The sequence below is a fragment of the Ylistrum balloti genome, unplaced genomic scaffold (genome assembly GCF_031769215.1).
Source record: "Ylistrum balloti isolate Yb309-2 unplaced genomic scaffold, AGI_CSIRO_Ybal_v1 Utg371684, whole genome shotgun sequence".
NCBI classification, from domain to species: Eukaryota; Metazoa; Mollusca; class Bivalvia; order Pectinida; family Pectinidae; genus Ylistrum; species Ylistrum balloti.
The window spans coordinates 193,654-211,402 of record NW_026782851.1 but is presented as its reverse complement, the minus strand read 5'-3'; the positions used below and the strand labels follow the sequence as shown (position 1 = coordinate 211,402).

At 35.3% G+C, this 17,749-nt stretch overlaps 1 protein-coding gene across 1 annotated transcript; it reads right to left on the bottom strand.

Moving 5' to 3' along the window:
• Positions 1 to 1,493: 1,493 nt before the first annotated feature.
• On the bottom strand, positions 1,494 to 17,749 carry LOC132563345 (uncharacterized). Its single transcript, XM_060228108.1, has 17 exons — positions 17,741 to 17,749; positions 15,821 to 15,937; positions 15,414 to 15,561; positions 14,937 to 15,185; positions 11,656 to 11,685; positions 10,731 to 10,930; positions 9,659 to 9,813; positions 9,296 to 9,486; positions 7,106 to 7,147; positions 6,549 to 6,739; positions 5,929 to 6,086; positions 5,277 to 5,452; positions 4,040 to 4,099; positions 3,611 to 3,795; positions 2,960 to 3,123; positions 2,587 to 2,756; positions 1,494 to 1,666 (listed from the first exon to the last, which is right to left on the bottom strand). The coding sequence occupies exons 1-17, from the start codon at positions 17,747 to 17,749 to the stop codon at positions 1,494 to 1,496; spliced, it is 2,418 nt and encodes an 805-aa protein (XP_060084091.1).

Genomic DNA, 17,749 nt, shown 5'->3' with positions numbered 1-17,749 from the left:
TGTAGCATATCCGTATTTCGTGACTGAGTATGATGAACAAGGATTTCCACCAAAAGTCGCATCATTGAAGGTAATGGTACAGTTAGTGTTCCTTCCTTGACACACAACCCTGACGTCAGACAGAGGATCTGTATCGTAGCAGGTACTACTGTATCCATAAAAGGCACTCGATACAAATATGTGCAGTCCCGACGGACACACCATGGTGTAGGACGAGTCAACTTGGATGTTTCCAGTATTGTACACTGCAACAAAGTCACAATTACAAAAAGTGTCCGCTTTAAAGCAATTCTATATTTTGAATAAAGTCAGTTATGATGGATAAAATGAATCTATGGGCGACGAACATAAATGGCTTCCTTTCAAATACGAATGAAATATTATACTCCTTCGTACCTGAACACGCATCAAGATCTGGAATGCATGTCTGTGTTTCTGACGTATCTCCCGTACAGCTTTGACCGTTTGGGCCGGCTGGCGTTGGATTGGTACATGTTCTCGTCCTACTCTGTGTTCCCCATGCGTAACACGTCGTACTACATGTATTCCAGTCCGTCCAGGTCGTGAAGTTTCCGTCAACTAAAAATAATATATCAAATAAAATAATGATTCAATCTGTTTGTTCTTCAATTTTGACAGAATAAGTGATTTGTTTCAGATGACAATTCAGACAAATTCAACGTTGAACTAGTGACACAATAAAAACACTACTTGCGAAACATTACGACACATATCACTAAACAGTGAATAAAAAACTGAGATTTTTTTAGAGAACCAAAATTTTTGTAGTAGCTTAGATGTGCAAGAGTAAAATTGCCTGATACTTTCAGTTACTGTTATTATTTAATTATTGGGGGAAAATGCACTACAGGTCAAATGATCGAATGGCAAGGCACTGCACTTTGTCACTTTGACCTTTAACCTTGAGGTTGGAAAAATTTGCACTTATTTGACCTTTGACTGTCAAGATTTCTTCAACGGTTTCTAAGTCATGCCCAGACAAGAAATTACCAAAAGTCCAGAACTTAAAGTCCAGAACCGAAAGTCCAGAACCGAAAGTCCAGAACCAGAACATCCGCAACCAGAAGTCCAGACTCGGAAGTCCAGAACTAGATGTCCAGAACCGAAATGTTCAGAACCAGAAGTCCAGAACCGAAAGTCCAGACTGGGAAGTCCAGAAGTAGATGTCCAGAACCAAAATGTTCAGAACCAGAAGTCCAAAACCAAAAGTCCAGAACCGAAAGTCCAGAACCAAAAGTCCAGAACCAGAACATCCACAACCAGAAGTCCAGACTCGGAAGTCCAGAACTTAAAGTCCAGACTCGGAAGTCCAGAACCAAAACGTCCAGAACCGAAATGTTCAGAACCGAAATGTCGAAATGTCCAGAACTGAAAAACCAGACACGGAAGTCCAGATTCGGAAGTCCAGAACTGGAAGTCCAGGAGACCTAGTACAAAACTATATGGGTCCTTTCATTCAAAAAGGAGACATTTTAAACATACTTGATTAACAAATAGGTAAACTTGTGGTAGTCAAACCTGAACTTACGGTCAGCACAGTCTAATCCATAGTAATCTCCAGCACAGACACAATCATACTTTACACCCCTGTGGTAGCATGTGCCTCCATTCTGACAAGGACTAAAGTCACAGAAATTGTCCATGGCTACAACAAGGAATACATTGTTACCCTAACATAGAAGGCACCGTTACTACCAATAGTTTATTGAAAGTGTTATAAGGCGAGTTATATCTGATGGAATAAATGGGCTTTATTGAAAACATGATATTGACATTATAGTTGTAAAACATTTATCCAGTGCAACTTTCCCAAACCAATCTTTCTCAAAACTGATCGCCCAATGAAACTGAACTAAAAAATAATGCACAGAATGTTATCCTCTTTATTATAGCAATAAAAAACTTCTATATATCAATCCTTCTCAATTCTGAATACTGAAAGTTACTTCTAAACCAAGCCTCACTTGTGCAAAAGTTTATATTCAAAGTCACATTTCTACCCAAGATTTCAAACAGGAACAGAAATTTGTATATTATCAACAAAGATGTTACATTTAAGACTTTTATTAATGAACCATTTCATTTTTTACTTACAAACTGATATCACAAACACGTCAGCAATCGCCATGTCTATCAATAGAAATAATATACATGCTGTAGTTTTTAACACGCATTTAACAATCAAAAAAGCTCTCTCTGAAGTCAATCTTTTCTCTTTTACCTGAACATTACATAAAATAAAAAACTCCTGACAGAATGGGAGAGAAATAATGTCCTGCTTTTCTTTGGTGGTAGGTCGGATTGCAAAGGAATCAAACATTCTATTGTTTTTTATTGATATTTATAAATATATATAGATATATTTTTTCTAAACAAAGACAGAATGAATTAATGATAAAGCCAAATAAAACATAAGGTTGGTAAAAACATTTTGTTTCTGTTTCTATAATAAAAGAAATTGATATTTCATTACACTTATCAAAATCAGTTTCATTATGCCTACTACTCCTTATTCTAATTTCAATTTTCAAAACATTTTAACCATGAAGTTTACATTATACTTACTGATATTGTATTCAAACCCAGGCAATGTATCACTGTATAATGCGAATGGTGATGTACCAAGGTTATCAAATCCACAATCAGACCCTTCAAATACACCAATCCATCCTCCTGCTGTGGTACAACTTGAGTAAGTGTACTCAATAAAAAAACGTCTGTATGCCGAGGAGTCTCTACAAGTCCAATATACTGATTAATACCAATTAATTAGGCAAAATATATAGCAGAAATTTTACAAATTTAGTTGTTGCAATTCTCATACATGATCAAAATTTCTCTAGTGTTTCAGTTTTTCAAGAAAATATACTTTTTATTATTGTGAATATTTCCTCAACAATTACTCCTTTATAATAGTACTGTGATACATTCCACCTACCCAGCAATACTACAGTGCGTAAATGAGCCTGTCCGTCGGTTTAGATCCTGGTAATTCGTGTACAAAATTCTATCACAATCAAACCAGGTCGTTTTGTCTGATTCATGGGCATCAAACACCACGTAGGCCACTTCAGACCCACCACTGTACATAGACACACGAACCTGACAAATAAGGGATATAAAGATATATTGCCATAACCCGATATTCTGAAATATATATATAATTAAGGCATGGATGCCCTCAATCCATTGCATATAAGTGTAAAGGTGGTCATTTTTATTTTAATGCCTTCTCTAGTATTCGAACCCAGAACCTCTGATATACTGTCACACAACTGTTTAAGGTAATGAGAAGTTCTCTCTAGGTGAGCTATATATTGTAGCTAGTATATGTACTTACCATGGTTAAATAAGTATCACCTTTTCGTGAAGTTGCTAAGGTTATCAAATGTGACCATTGACCCTTTAACCTAAATGGATGACCACCTTTATATGATAATGCATAGAAGCTGATGTTATGTTACCAGCTGTTTTAAGGTTCTTAAGACCTATATGACAGGACAGGACGCTTTAAGCCACCTCATAAAATATCAGGGCGAAATCAGATGAACAATTGTCTCATATTATCAATTTTTCTTATCCATCTTACCGCCTTGATGTAATAACTTGTCCAACTGTCTACAATACTGGATTTATATGTAGCTGTAGAGGCAGCAAACGAATGAGCAGAAGTTGTAAATTCATTCAATGTATACGTCCCAGTCCAAAGGTTGTAGACACTGGAAGCTGGGGATATTGTTTGACCTCTGGCCCACTTCATCACTGGGTAAAACCCTGCAGAAGAGAAGGATTTGTTTGTTAATTGACATCACTGTGCCACCTCTGTGATCTTTTCTCGTGTTTTAATATTCAGTATCAAAGTCATGCTAATTACTGATTGTACTGATGATTAGAAAGGTAATATTCCATCACCTGCTCTTTCCCCTACTCCCTCCCTGCCAAAAAATGTTTCTACTTAATTTTTAAAATCTAAATGAGTTCAAATTGGTTTTGATACAGACAGGAAAGTACAACAAACCTTTCACAAAAATGCCCATAGTATGTGCAGCGGGAAATCCAGCGGAGTACCACAAACCACCTACAAAGGTTTAGAATAGATACAGTTTGTTAAGTTAACATGACAACATTCCTTAAAAATTGAACAAAAAAGTGCTTTCCCTTCATTCAGAAATCAAGAACAATGTGATCCACAATTATGGTTCATCCTTGGCCAGTTCAGGTTTGAGAAAGAGAAACCTGTCAACAAAATCTTAATTGACATTTGAAATTGATGAATTGATTACAAAATACTTTTAAAGGAGAAGTTATGTCTTTAACCTTCCAAACATTCCAAGAAACATGAAAAATTAATAGGAGGTCTTACTGAAAGTAGAACATAATTCGAAATCAAATTAATTCCAAATTAAGAATGTCTTAAATTTCATACTTATTATATCCATCTCTATCTACAATGTTAAACTAGAATGGATCTCTAATGATATTTTGTAGAATTTTTGCTTGTGATCTCCAATTTTTTACTGTGTGGTTAATGTCATCATTTAGTTAACATTATCATTGATTTCAATGAGAATAAGGGAATCTTGGAAAGATTTCAATAAAACTGAGGATTAATTATCAACACGAATCAGAGATGCAAAATAAGTGAATCCTAGCTGAGTGGATCCCTTCCCTGATTTTTTAGACCTGGAAATTAAATTTTCTCTCTCAGAAGACATGGGTTACAAGTACTGAATGGAAAGTGCTAAAGCAAACCACAGTAATACAATATTATGTAATCATGAAACACATCACCTCATATCTCTTTATCAAAGCATGAAACCCCATGAATTTGGATATAATGTCAAAAATGAAATTTAAGGTATGCCATACTGTTTTGAACATGAAAAAATGAGAATGAGAATTCTGTATCATCACAGTACCTTCTTGCTACATTTTATTAACCTCTGAATTCCTTTTTATAACATTTTAATGAAACAGAATAAAAAAGATTTCCTCCAAAATAACACTAAATAACTTTTATACAAAAAGTTCAGATCTAAGTGAAAATTAACCTTTCCTTTTTTCCATAACGTCACGTCGGTAGGGAAAAAAAGAAGTGTAGCAACATATTGATCTTATTTTAAATCACTTGAACTATCTTTTCAATACATTATCACCAGAGAATTTTGGCCACCTTGACCTTCAAACTTCTTTTAGAATTAATTTTGTTTTGCCTTTTTTTTTTGAAGATTGCAAAGGAAGTTTTATATTCTTACCTGACTCTGCAACACTGTCTGTTGTACCGCCACTATACAGGAAGTAGGGGCGTGTTTGTACATTATTATCAAACGAGCAGGCTACACTTCCTCCAACATCCAGAACCATCATCCAGGCCGATAAACCGGAACATGAACTACTAGTTCGTATCAGAGCAAACTTACGGTATGTGTCACTTTAAAAATAAAATAGAGTCAAACAGTGAGTACTTCAATAAGTATGCACAGAAAGACAAATATAGATTGTGCCACTATTTCAATAAAAATATTGGAATGTTACTGTTTACAAGATATCCACTATACAATTTCAGATTCAATCCATTAAATCATCAGTTGGTAAATCCCATCTATTGATTATTTAACAAGAGTTGTCCCTCTTCGAGTTAGAATAACTGTAAGGCTTAATGTTATTTCAACAGATTTTAATCATATCTCATGCAAACAACAACCAAACATGGGAAAACATTAGTACATAAAATATCAACAACAATAAAACATTCATCAAGACATACCAACAATACGTTTTGTATAAAGTTCATCTTATCTTAGAAATACCTCGTGGGCAGCATAACTGACATGAAAAGATGTTGAAAAAGTATTTCAGTGTAAGTTTCACCTACAGGTATGTATGGCAATCTCAGGTAAGGCTTACCCTGTTATACCACTTGTGGTTGGTGTATCTGTTGTGATGTCAGTGTAACTAGAATATATTTCTTTTCCGTCAGCAAACCATGTTGACTTTGTTGTACCTCGTCCATCAAACACGACATATGCTTTTTCTTCGCCGCTTGTGAAATACGCGTACTTCACCTGTCATCAAAAACAACTACAATCAAGATAACTCTCCTGTTACTGAAAACATCATTTATACAAATAATACGAGATGATGTTCTATTTTAGAAGTCAACTTTTTACTAATAGCCAAAATTTTTCTAAACTCCTCCTGGAGCATGCTGTCAGAACTGTCATCTAGCAATACCAGGTTGTACACATATTCCCAGAATTCCCAGAACTGCCGAACAATTCTATTTATAGCTGATATCAACAAGAAAAGTAAAGTATCTTGATCAGCGAGTATCTAAACTATGTCCCTCCAATCACAAACCTCCTACCATTAGACCACCATACCTTTCATCTGTGAGTACTACATATTAAGCCGCCCTACATGCCACACAGCATAACGGGCAAGACTGAGTGACTACATATTAAGCAGTGTTATAATAATCAAAAACCTGAAAGAAAGTCTGTTAAAAGAATAGATGAATAACTTGCCATATCAATCATAGTAAAGTATCCCTGCCAGTCCTCCACCAGACTTGATTTTACAGTATCACTTGGTGAGTTTGTAATGGTGGTTTTCGTGTCATCGTTGTCATTTTCAACAGTAGACCCCGTCCACAGTGTTTCCAGTGACCCTGCCGCAGGGGTCACACCTTGGATTCCCTTGAAAACCATGTGCCATTCTGAAAACCATTGCGTCGATAAAAATACATATATTTTTTTGACTACCTGACATTGGAGTAGAATATTAAATTTGTTTGGTCACAGAGTAGGGATTTTGGGAATGGGACATTGCCTTTATCAGTTCTATAAACATGTATTTTCTTTAATTGGGAAGATATCAAAATGATAAAAGCAACCAATATTATCAATTTTGATTGCACAAGATCAATAGTAATAAGGGAAAATACTGGACAATTTTACTCTAGAATGCTGATAAACCAATGAATTCACTACTGCTTTAACTTAAAACTGTCATTTTTTTTCTAAATGTAACATCATATTCTCTGATTGGTTTGATAGTTGCTTTCATTACCAGTAATACATACCCATAATGAATATAGCCAGGCTGTCACCATTGCCTATTGAACCTGTGGAGAGAAAATGAAACAATTTTGACAAATATGATATAGTTATTACCAGTCAATTATTCTGAATGAAAAAATATGACTTAAAAACAACACTCAAAGTTTCATACAAAAACTATTACATAAATTATCATACTTCATGTTGCTATTTCACTTCCTACAGTGTACTTGATTATCATGTTAGAACTAATGAGAGAAGTACCATCAGACAATGCAAGCATCAATGACACATTTAACAAGTTAACATAACTTACCAGTTTAAAATTTCTGCAGTGTGGTAATGCTGTTTTATATCACTTACCAGTGTAAAAATTCTGCAGTGTGGTAATGCTGTTTTATATCACTTACCAGTGTAAAAATTCTGCAGTGTGGTAATGCTGTTTTATATCACTTACCAGTGTAAAAATTCTGCCGTGTGGTAATGCTGTTTTATATCACTTACCAGTGTACAAATTCTGCAGTGTGGTAATGCTGTTTTATATCACTTACCAGTGTAAAAATTCTGCCGTGTGGTAATGCTGTTTTATATCACTTACCAGTGTACAAATTCTGCAGTGTGGTAATGCTGTTTTATATCACTTACCAGTGTAAAAATTCTGCAGTGTGGTAATGCTGTTTTATATCACTTACCAGTGTACAAATTCTGCAGTGTGGTAATGCTGTTTTATATCACTTACCAGTGTAAAAATTCTGCAGTGTGGTAATGCTGTTTTATATCACTTACCAGTGTAAAAATTCTGCAGTGTGGTAATGCTGTTTTATATCACTTACCAGTGTAAAAATTCTGCAGTGTGGTAATGCTGTTTTATATCACTTACCAGTGTAAAAATTCTGCAGTGTGGTAATGCTGTTTTATATCACTTACCAGTGTAAAAATTCTACCAGTGTAAAAATTCTGCAGTGTGGTAATGCTGTTTTATACCACTTACCAGTGTAAAAATTCTGCAGTGTGGTAATGCTGTTTTATACCACTTACCAGTGTAAAAATTCTGCAGTGTGGTAATGCTGTTTTATACCACTTACCAGTGTAAGAATTCTGCAGTGTGGTAATGCTGTTTTATACCACTTACCAGTGTAAAAATTCTGCAGTGTGGTAATGCTGTTTTATATCACTTACCAGTGTAAAAATTCTGCAGTGTGGTAATGCTGTTTTATACCACTTACCAGTGTAAAAATTCTGCAGTGTGGTAATGCTGTTTTATACCACTTACCAGTGTAAAAATTCTGCAGTGTGGTAATGCTGTTTTATACCACTTACCAGTGTAAAAATTCTGCAGTGTGGTAATGCTGTTTTATACCACTTACCAGTGTAAAAACTCTGCAGTGTGGTAATGCTGTTTTATATCACTTACCAGTGTAAAAACTCTGCCGTGTGGTAATGCTGTTTTATATCACTTACCAGTGTAAAAACTCTGCCGTGTGGTAATGCTGTTTTATATCACTTACCAGTGTAAAAACTCTGCAGTGTGGTAATGCTGTTTTATATCACTTACCAGTGTAAAAATTCTGCAGTGTGGTAATGCTGTTTTATATCACTTACCAGTGTAAAAATTCTGCAGTGTGGTAATGCTGTTTTATATCACTTACCAGTGTAAAAATTCTGCAGTGTGGTAATGCTGTTTTATATCACTTACCAGTGTAAAAATTCTGCAGTGTGGTAATGCTGTTTTATATCACTTACCAGTGTAAAAATTCTGCAGTGTGGTAATGCTGTTTTATATCACTTACCAGTGTAAAAATTCTGCAGTGTGGTAATGCTGTTTTATATCACTTACCAGTGTAAAAATTCTGCAGTGTGGTAATGCTGTTTTATATCACTTACCAGTGTAAAAATTCTGCCGTGTGGTAATGCTGTTTTATATCACTTACCAGTGTAAAAATTCTGCAGTGTGGTAATGCTGTTTTATATCACTTACCAGTGTAAAAATTCTGCAGTGTGGTAATGCTGTTTTATATCACTTACCAGTGTAAAAATTCTGCAGTGTGGTAATGCTGTTTTATATCACTTACCAGTGTAAAAATTCTGCAGTGTGGTAATGCTGTTTTATATCACTTACCAGTGTAAAAATTCTGCAGTGTGGTAATGCTGTTTTATATCACTTACCAGTGTAAAAATTCTGCAGTGTGGTAATGCTGTTTTATATCACTTACCAGTGTAAAAATTCTGCAGTGTGGTACTAGTAGAATACTTTATATATGGATTACTGGTTGTAGCTGGGTCCCACACAGAACATCCAGATATGGAATTGTAGTCTTTTAACATTATCCATCCATAAGTGCTTGTACATGCAGTACCGTAGGCATTGATGTAGAAGTTTCTTTTGTAATTTGATGAGTACGGTCTGGAAAAGGAAGTTAACATTTTAATACAGCATGGTAAGGGCTCTCCTCATCCTCCTAAGTATGTAAATGAACCATTTTCTTGATAACAATATGAAATAATGAATAACTACACCAATCCAATAGGCAGAATATTCAAACAATCTATAGTTAATGCAAGTGAAAAATACTTACGAGAGTCCGCAGTAATTCTCAGAATAGGATGCTATATCTGTGTAACTGGAGCCAACAATGTTATCACAGTCAAACCATTCCAACTTCCCTTTCCCACGTGCATCAAATATAACATAGGCAGCCTCCTCTCCATCTTTAAAGACTGACAACTTCACCTGTAGAACAGATCATTAGAGATCAAAAACAGTAATGTTTCCAATACAGTTTAAATGTGTTTGTTCTCGAACAGTTAAATAAGGACATAAAATAAAGATGATGTTTCAAATTATACATGCTACTACACAAATGCCATCACTCCAGACCTACTGATTTTAGAAAAAGAAATTTTAAGGTCTCAACTCATTTGACCTAAGAGATCTTGAATATAGGTCAAGGTCAGTTATTTGAATAAAACGGTAGCCATTTATCCATGTATGTTAAAGAACCAGTATCAACTGCCTGGACCGTTTTGCTATTGAGAATTTGTTTGAAGATTTTAACACATTTGACTCTGTGACCTTTCAAAAGAGAAAAAGTCATTCACTTGAACAAAATTAATAGCCCTTCATCCCAGGATTACACAGTCCAATATCTGCACCCTTAGCCTTTTGGTTATTGAATCTATGCACAATGCACAATCACAATTGAAACCCTGAACATTGAGACCTTTTGTTCTCAAGCCACACATTCTACTATTGGATCTCAGAGAAAATCCCACTAGCTGATGCTAGAAAGACAACTTGCTGAAAGGGTTAGCCTGTGGTTAGTGAAAAATTAAAATTGTGACTGCTAAACACTCAAAAGATCTCAATCTCACCTGTTTCAACAAACCTACAGCTGTGAAATGATCAGAAATGTTTCCAATTTTCTTTCATATATGTTTGAAAATTTTCACTAACCACTTGTTACCTATAAACAGCATTTAAAGAACCAGAGCCTGTACTCTCAACTTGTACACTAAGACATATATCTGGCAAAATTACTGTTAGTTTAACATCCGGTATCAGTGAGCTTTCTGCACGATTCTGTTCATGGGTTACATAGTTTTCAGAAAGTCTTATAAATTGATATTAAACAATTATCATTTACGTACAGCCGATATGGTGATGCCAGATTCCCACTGTAGCAGTTTGGAAGATTTGAATGCACTTCCGCCAGAACCGAAGTCTCGCATGACTGTCACGGATCCGTCGTTCAAAGTGCTAGAAGTGGTGCTGTCTGCGAAGTGCGAGTAGTAATCATTGTATCCTGATACTGTCGTACCCGCTGGTGCCTTGTACACCAAGGTCCATGCTGGTGAACAAAGATTTGTTATTGAAATATACTCTATACATATATAATGCTAATCATATTACTGTGCTTAACCTAAATGTTGTAATAGATAATGTTGAGCCTATTCAATAGATATCATTAGTAATATACTATACAGCAGAACCCACTTAATGTCATGTCTGTTAATGTAACATTCCTGTTAATGCCATGTTTTCTTTGAAACACTAATTTTAGTAATATCCAACAGTAGAATCCACTTAATGTCACATCTGTTAATGTCACATTCCTGTTAATGTTTTCTTTGAGACACCAAATTTTTTCCCTATACTGTATAAACAAAAATATAATTAAACATATGACTGATAAGTAGTGTGATTGACTGTAACATGCCCACATGTTCAGTGAAACTGGTTTAATTGTAGGAACAATGCATTATTAATAAAACTAATTCCATAATATCACCCACAACATCAAAATCTAGCAAATACTTTGACTGCTAACAGTTATTCATTTTTTTAATAAGAAAAAGCAATTCCATTGCATTCTGATATCACAAAAATTATATGTTAAGTCAAAGTTCCAACATCACAAAAATGATCCAACATCACAAAAATGATATTTGAGATCAAATATTCTTATGTCACAGAAATAATGGTTGACTTGATGAAATCAGGCGAGATGGTGACAATGGTGGGTGTGTTATTGCAGTACTGATCTGTAGATCTGAATCATAAGGGGGTACTTACGTCCTCTGTGATTCACCAACTGCGCATCATCTGAAATGCAAGACATCCCAGGTGATCAAGGGTTATCTAACAATTATACGAGTAGATTTGAGTTAGATATCCAGTAACGTGTGATTTGAGTAAGTGTTACATAATTTGTTCATTCTAAGACCACTTTTGCCTAACCCAGTTGAAACTGTTCAGGTGATCTGAAATCATTCAACAATATTGTAAGAACACACATGTATCCAATATTGGACTTGATATGTGTATAGCCCAAAATGCAGTTTCGGAATTTCCTACTTAGGCTAATATATGTGTACTGTTTACAAGAATGCATCTCTGGTGCCAAAACATAGCTCTACAAATAATGTATTGGGAAAAGGTACATTACACAGAGTTGCCTCCCTTCCCATATGTTTCGCCAATGATTTCGTTTGCTGACTACATGTTAATTTGGGGGGATTTATTTTTTTATCATTGCATACATATGTATATCTGATATATCATGTTATGAACAATAACTGTTTGTTTTTGGTGATTCACATTAATATGTTAATTGATATTTACAAAAAAAAAGGAAATCCCTATCTGTTGATCAACAGTCAGGATGTGTAAACATCACTGAATGTCAACACTGGGTCATAACAATATTGGCTGTCACTAATTTTGTAATGCAGAATTGACTTACAGTTATCAAATAATATTTCTTATACCCATAACAAAAACTAGTGTTGAAAACCAGGACTTTCTTTACTGAGAATGAACTGCCTTGTTTTCAGTACTATTATGTAATGTTATCAGTACAAATTTTAGAGTGGGGGTTTTCGAAACCAAGTGGACAAGCTGGATATTGGAATTTGCTTGTGAATAACATAGAAATGTACATGGAAATGTTTAAAAAAAACACATGTAATCGATAACTAATTTAATGTTTTCAACGTGATGTTCCTGTAAATATTAGGACTATGCAGTACTTATAAGAGCAGTTTTATATAAATTTACAACAGAACTACAGAGATCCAACACAGTAATATAGATCAGTAAGGTACAAAAATCAACCAATCGATGTTAAAATGAAAATAAAAATAACCAGTCTGATTAAAATACATATCTTAATTTCCGTTCATTCAGGTGTGACGAAACCCGATAAGGTGTCACGTCATCTAAGGCCATGCAATTTTAAAGGTACGCTCTTTTTCGGCATAGCCTTATCACATTATAAGAAAACGTGTGTGACTTTAGTTTTGGTAGTGAAAATGCAACACGGTACTAAATTTGAAGTGGGCCTCAACGTATCATTGTCTATTAAGAAAAATCCTACATATTACTTCTGTCCATGGATTTTCAACGTTGAAATTGTCACATATCAGTTATAACCGAGTGAATATAAAAGATGTTTCATTTTCCATTTTTCAGCCATTGTATGAAATCTCGAGGTATACTTACGAGTTATCTCATTTTAACTCCGGCAAACGAGATTCAAAGAAGGGAAACAACTCGTTCACAAATAAATCAAGTTAATTTTTGTTGATGAAATGTATGAATTGATTTCTATTACTATATTTTGGCCAATGAAATACTGGAATTAATCATTTATCTTTAGGGACTGAGGGGTACATGTACAAAGGCTGTACACAAAAACGCAATGTGTTATCTATCACAAAATTATCGTTACCATCACAAGCATGTGTGTTACAATATTGTGTTTCCGTGTCACTCCCACTGCAGTAGGACCCTGGGTACACAAGTGTAGGGTTGTCACAAGACCGTGTTCGAGATACCGTAACACCTCCTCCACAGAGCACAGTGCAGTCACTCCAGGATCCCCAGTCAGACCACCCGGCATTTCCTGGAAAACAAACCTATCATAAAAACCTTACAAGAAGTGTAACGGTAATAAAAACTAAAGTAGTCTTGCGAAAGTTACAACTGTCACTTGCATGATTTTTTTATCTTGAAGAGTAATTATCTCGAAATTTCTGGTTAATATCTGCCGGTTACAATTTCAAAATTTCGAGTATTAAAAATCTAAAAAGTTCAGTTTATTGTCATAATTTTTCCCGCTAGACTGTGCTCGTTGCCGAAACTAAGGCATGTCAGGTTGACCAAAATACCCAACTAAGAAAGAAATACCCATTGCTAAATATCAACCAATCAAAATGATCCGATTGATAGCCCTGACCTGACGTATTTTCGAAGCGAAGTCTAGCAGATAGTATTGTGGCTGATTTCGGCAATTTCGCGTTGCGTTGGTAGGGGTCGTCAACGCGACAACGCGACAAAATGTAAGTACCACCAACATGATAGTATGACAAAAGTATCAGAGAAAGCTAAATAACGACAACGCGACAAAAGTACAATGACAGCGCGATATACCATTTTGTCGCGTTGTCGCGTTGGCGGTGTAATTTTGTTGCAATGTTGAATTGTCGCCTTGGCCAACGTTACGAAGAGAAAAAGCCACAGTAGGAGAGACAGGCATTCCAGTGAACTGTTTTGGTTTCAACGAGCGCAGTCTAATGGAGAAAAGTTGTACAAATGCAGGTGATATCATCTATCGAGTTAGATCAAAATCCTAAATTTTCTCGAATTTTAGTCTCTCCAATTACAATGGTATGTGACTTTACAATTTTGTTAAGCTATGTATTTCCGGTCTGTGCAACCGATAGTTAGCAGCGGGATACTTTCAAGTATCAACAGGCCAGGATCCTGGATTGTGTTTGTCCGGCACTTCCTTTATTTTCCAGATTTTCATTGTGTTGTTTACTTTTTGTTTGCACCTGTTTACGTTTTGTTTACACCTGTTTACTTTTTGTTTACACCTGTTTACATTGTAGTCGTTCTACAAAAACCATGTATACTTGAAGGCAATTAATCAAGTCCCCTTCTAAAGCGTAGCCAGTATTTCTTTTCTTTTCGAATACAGATGATTTCTGTCCTGTGATTAGTAATTAGTTCAGTTATAACTGTGTTAAGGCTTACATGCTTTTAGAACGGAATAATTGTTTTTCGATGCATGTACAATATAAACTGAAAGAATGTTTGAGATGTAAAAATACTTTCATAATCTTGAATTAGAAAACCACATCCACCAAAAAACCTGACTAAAAAAACAGCCATCACACTTTTTTTATGTCCACCCAAAAACGCAAAAAATCACAGTCGCGCCTATTTCCGAAATGTAACGTATTTTTTCGCTTAATAACAAGTAAACAGCAAGTTGTTATCTTCTTCACCTTGTGACATTTTAAACGAGCATGATATCTAGTTTTTTTTTCTGATAACAATATAATACTTACGGCCACAATACCAGCTGGAGATTAAATACCCTGTACAAGAAGTGGTCGTATGTCCAAGCAAACTGTCACTTATGGTCAGTCTGGTGGAGGTGGTTCCATCCAGGTACGACTCCAATGTTGACGTAACGTCGCTGCTCGAGGAGGAACATTTGTAGTAAGTCGCTGATATCATATCGATAAAATAACCGGAGTTACAGCTGAAGGTGTAGGAGTAACCTTCATATACTGTCCCGGAGGAGGCCGTGTACCCTGTAACAGAGAATATCACCAACATAATAACAGGAGTTACAGCTAAAGGTGTAGGAGTAACCTTCATATACTGTCCCGGAGGAGGCCGTGTACCCTGTAACAGAGAATATCACCAACATAATAACAGGAGTTACAGCTAAAGGTGTAGGAGTAACCTTCATATACTGTCCCGGAGGTGGCCGTGTACCCTGTAACAGAGAATATCACCAACATAATAACAGGAGTTACAGCTAAAGGTGTAGGAGTAACCTTCATATACTGTCCCGGAGGTGGCCGTGTACCCTGTAACAGAGAATATCACCAACATAACAACAGGAGTTACAGCTGAAGGTGTAGGAGTAACCTTCATATACTGTCCCGGAGGTGGCCGTGTACCCTGTAACAGAGAATATCACCAACATAATAACAGGAGTTACAGCTAAAGGTGTAGGAGTAACCTTCATATACTGTCCCGGAGGTGGCCGTGTACCCTGTAACAGAGAATATCACCAACATAACAACAGGAGTTACAGCTGAAGGTGTAGGAGTAACCTTCATATACTGTCCCGGAGGTGGCCGTGTACCCTGTAACAGAGAATATCACCAACATAATAACAGGAGTTACAGCTAAAGGTGTAGGAGTAACCTTCATATACTGTCCCGGAGGTGGCCGTGTACCCTGTAACAGAGAATATCACCAACATAACAACAGGAGTTACAGCTGAAGGTGTAGGAGTAACCTTCATATACTGTCCCGGAGGTGGCCGTGTACCCTGTAACAGAGAATATCACCAACATAATAACAGGAGTTACAGCTGAAGGTCAGTCCCTGATTTATATATATATATATATATATATATATATATATATATATATGTCAGTCCCTGATTTATATATATACATTATTATCCTTTTTCGCTTTACAACCAGAGATATCGGTAGTACCTTGACACATGCTATGTAACCAATAGATTCCACTGTCCTTTAATTTAGAATGATGGCGGGTTATTTTTCTGTTCCTAGTTTCATATTTCCTGCTTTATTTCATAATTATAATTTTCAAAAACATTTTTGTTTTCAATTTGAGGGGGTGGGAAGGAGATTGAAGTGATTTTTTATTTTCTTCCACCTGATAAAGAATAAGTAACTTCGACCTTTTCATGCAGTTACGATCTCCTTTTGTTAAGCGTTTTATATTTTCAACTTATCCTCCAAAAAACCTTTGAACCATTTTCAATGAAATTTTGCATAAATCTTTGGAAAAGATTAATGAAAATGAGGTGTAGGACCAAAGGGATTCAAATTCACTCGGATTTCAAGAAGAGGTCCGGATTTGCCCTCTGAGATTAAATCATTTCCCTTCTTTACTCTTCTGATTTCGCTGTTACTTAAAGCTTAAAGAAAAAAGAAAAAAACACTAGAAAATAGCTAAACTATTCTCAAAATGTCAAATAAAAGATGGTTGCCTGTCAGCCATTTTGTGTAGAATCGTATAGATTATACACACGAAATTTGAGAGTGAAACATCCATTTCTCTAGAAAAAACAAATAGTGATAACAAATGAATGTTAAAATCAAAGATGGCCGCCTGTTGCCCATCTTGTTTTCTTTGATCAGTTCCAAAATAGACATGTACATCTAATGACTAGAATCAACAAGAACATCTGATAATAATTCAACCAGTGAATTTGCAGAAATACCTATAACAAATTACATTTGAATGAATGTCAAAACTAAGATGGCCGCCAGCAGGCCATCTTGTTTTTCAGATCACTCACAAAAATAGACTTTGCGCAACTAATGACCAAGATAAACGTACAAATGAAATTTGAAAATGGCCCCTCCAGTGGACGACGGACGTTGGACGAAGGCAGATTTTATTAACCCAATATCTGATGATGGTCGGATAAAAAAAAACAGAAATCAAAACTAAAAGGGTAGTTTCCACATCAAGATATGAAGAATTTACGAAACTGTTATCCTATATTGAATTCGAATGTCGCCGATCAGGAGCAGATAAAAAATACAAAATGTAATACCGGGGTTTATTAAAAGTTAAAAGTTAATATCGCCGTTTATGAAATTTAAGATTTTACACATAATTTTATAGAATCTAAAAATACATATCGTTTTTTATGAGAGTTTAGAGTTAATATTGTTTTGTTTTTTTTCTGATAAACTTAACATAGGCGGGGAAAACGCTTTATAGGTTGCCGTGGACTATACGTGAAAGAAAACTCTTGATAGGTGCATTTCAAAATTATTTCTCTGCAATTAATCATGTTTGTCTTTAATTTGTTACTGAAAATTTGTCTACGAAAATGAAAATGAAAACAAATTTAAAACTTTAATACGAAATCCATCTAAAACACTTTGTATTTAATCTATATAATCTTAGTTTTCTTTGATAATTGTAAAAACCTTTAATAAATTTTCAGAACTTTTTAAAACATACATCCCGGTATAAAAGCAATACAGTGGGGTTTTTTTATCAACACCACATCAAAAGTAAGGTATATAGAGACACACAGAGTCTCGATCAACAACAACAAGTCACCTTCAGTTAGAGTCCTTACCATATACAT

Excerpts from the sequence above, each read along its gene's own strand:
- LOC132563345 (XM_060228108.1), bottom strand. Across the intron at positions 15,562-15,820 it reads ACACGGCCACCTCCGGGACA|GGTACACGGCCACCTCCGGG; the intron begins GTATATGAAGGT and ends TCTCTGTTACAG. Across the intron at positions 11,686-14,936 it reads CTCCAGCTGGTATTGTGGCC|ATGATGCGCAGTTGGTGAAT; the intron begins GTAAGTATTATA and ends CTTGCATTTCAG.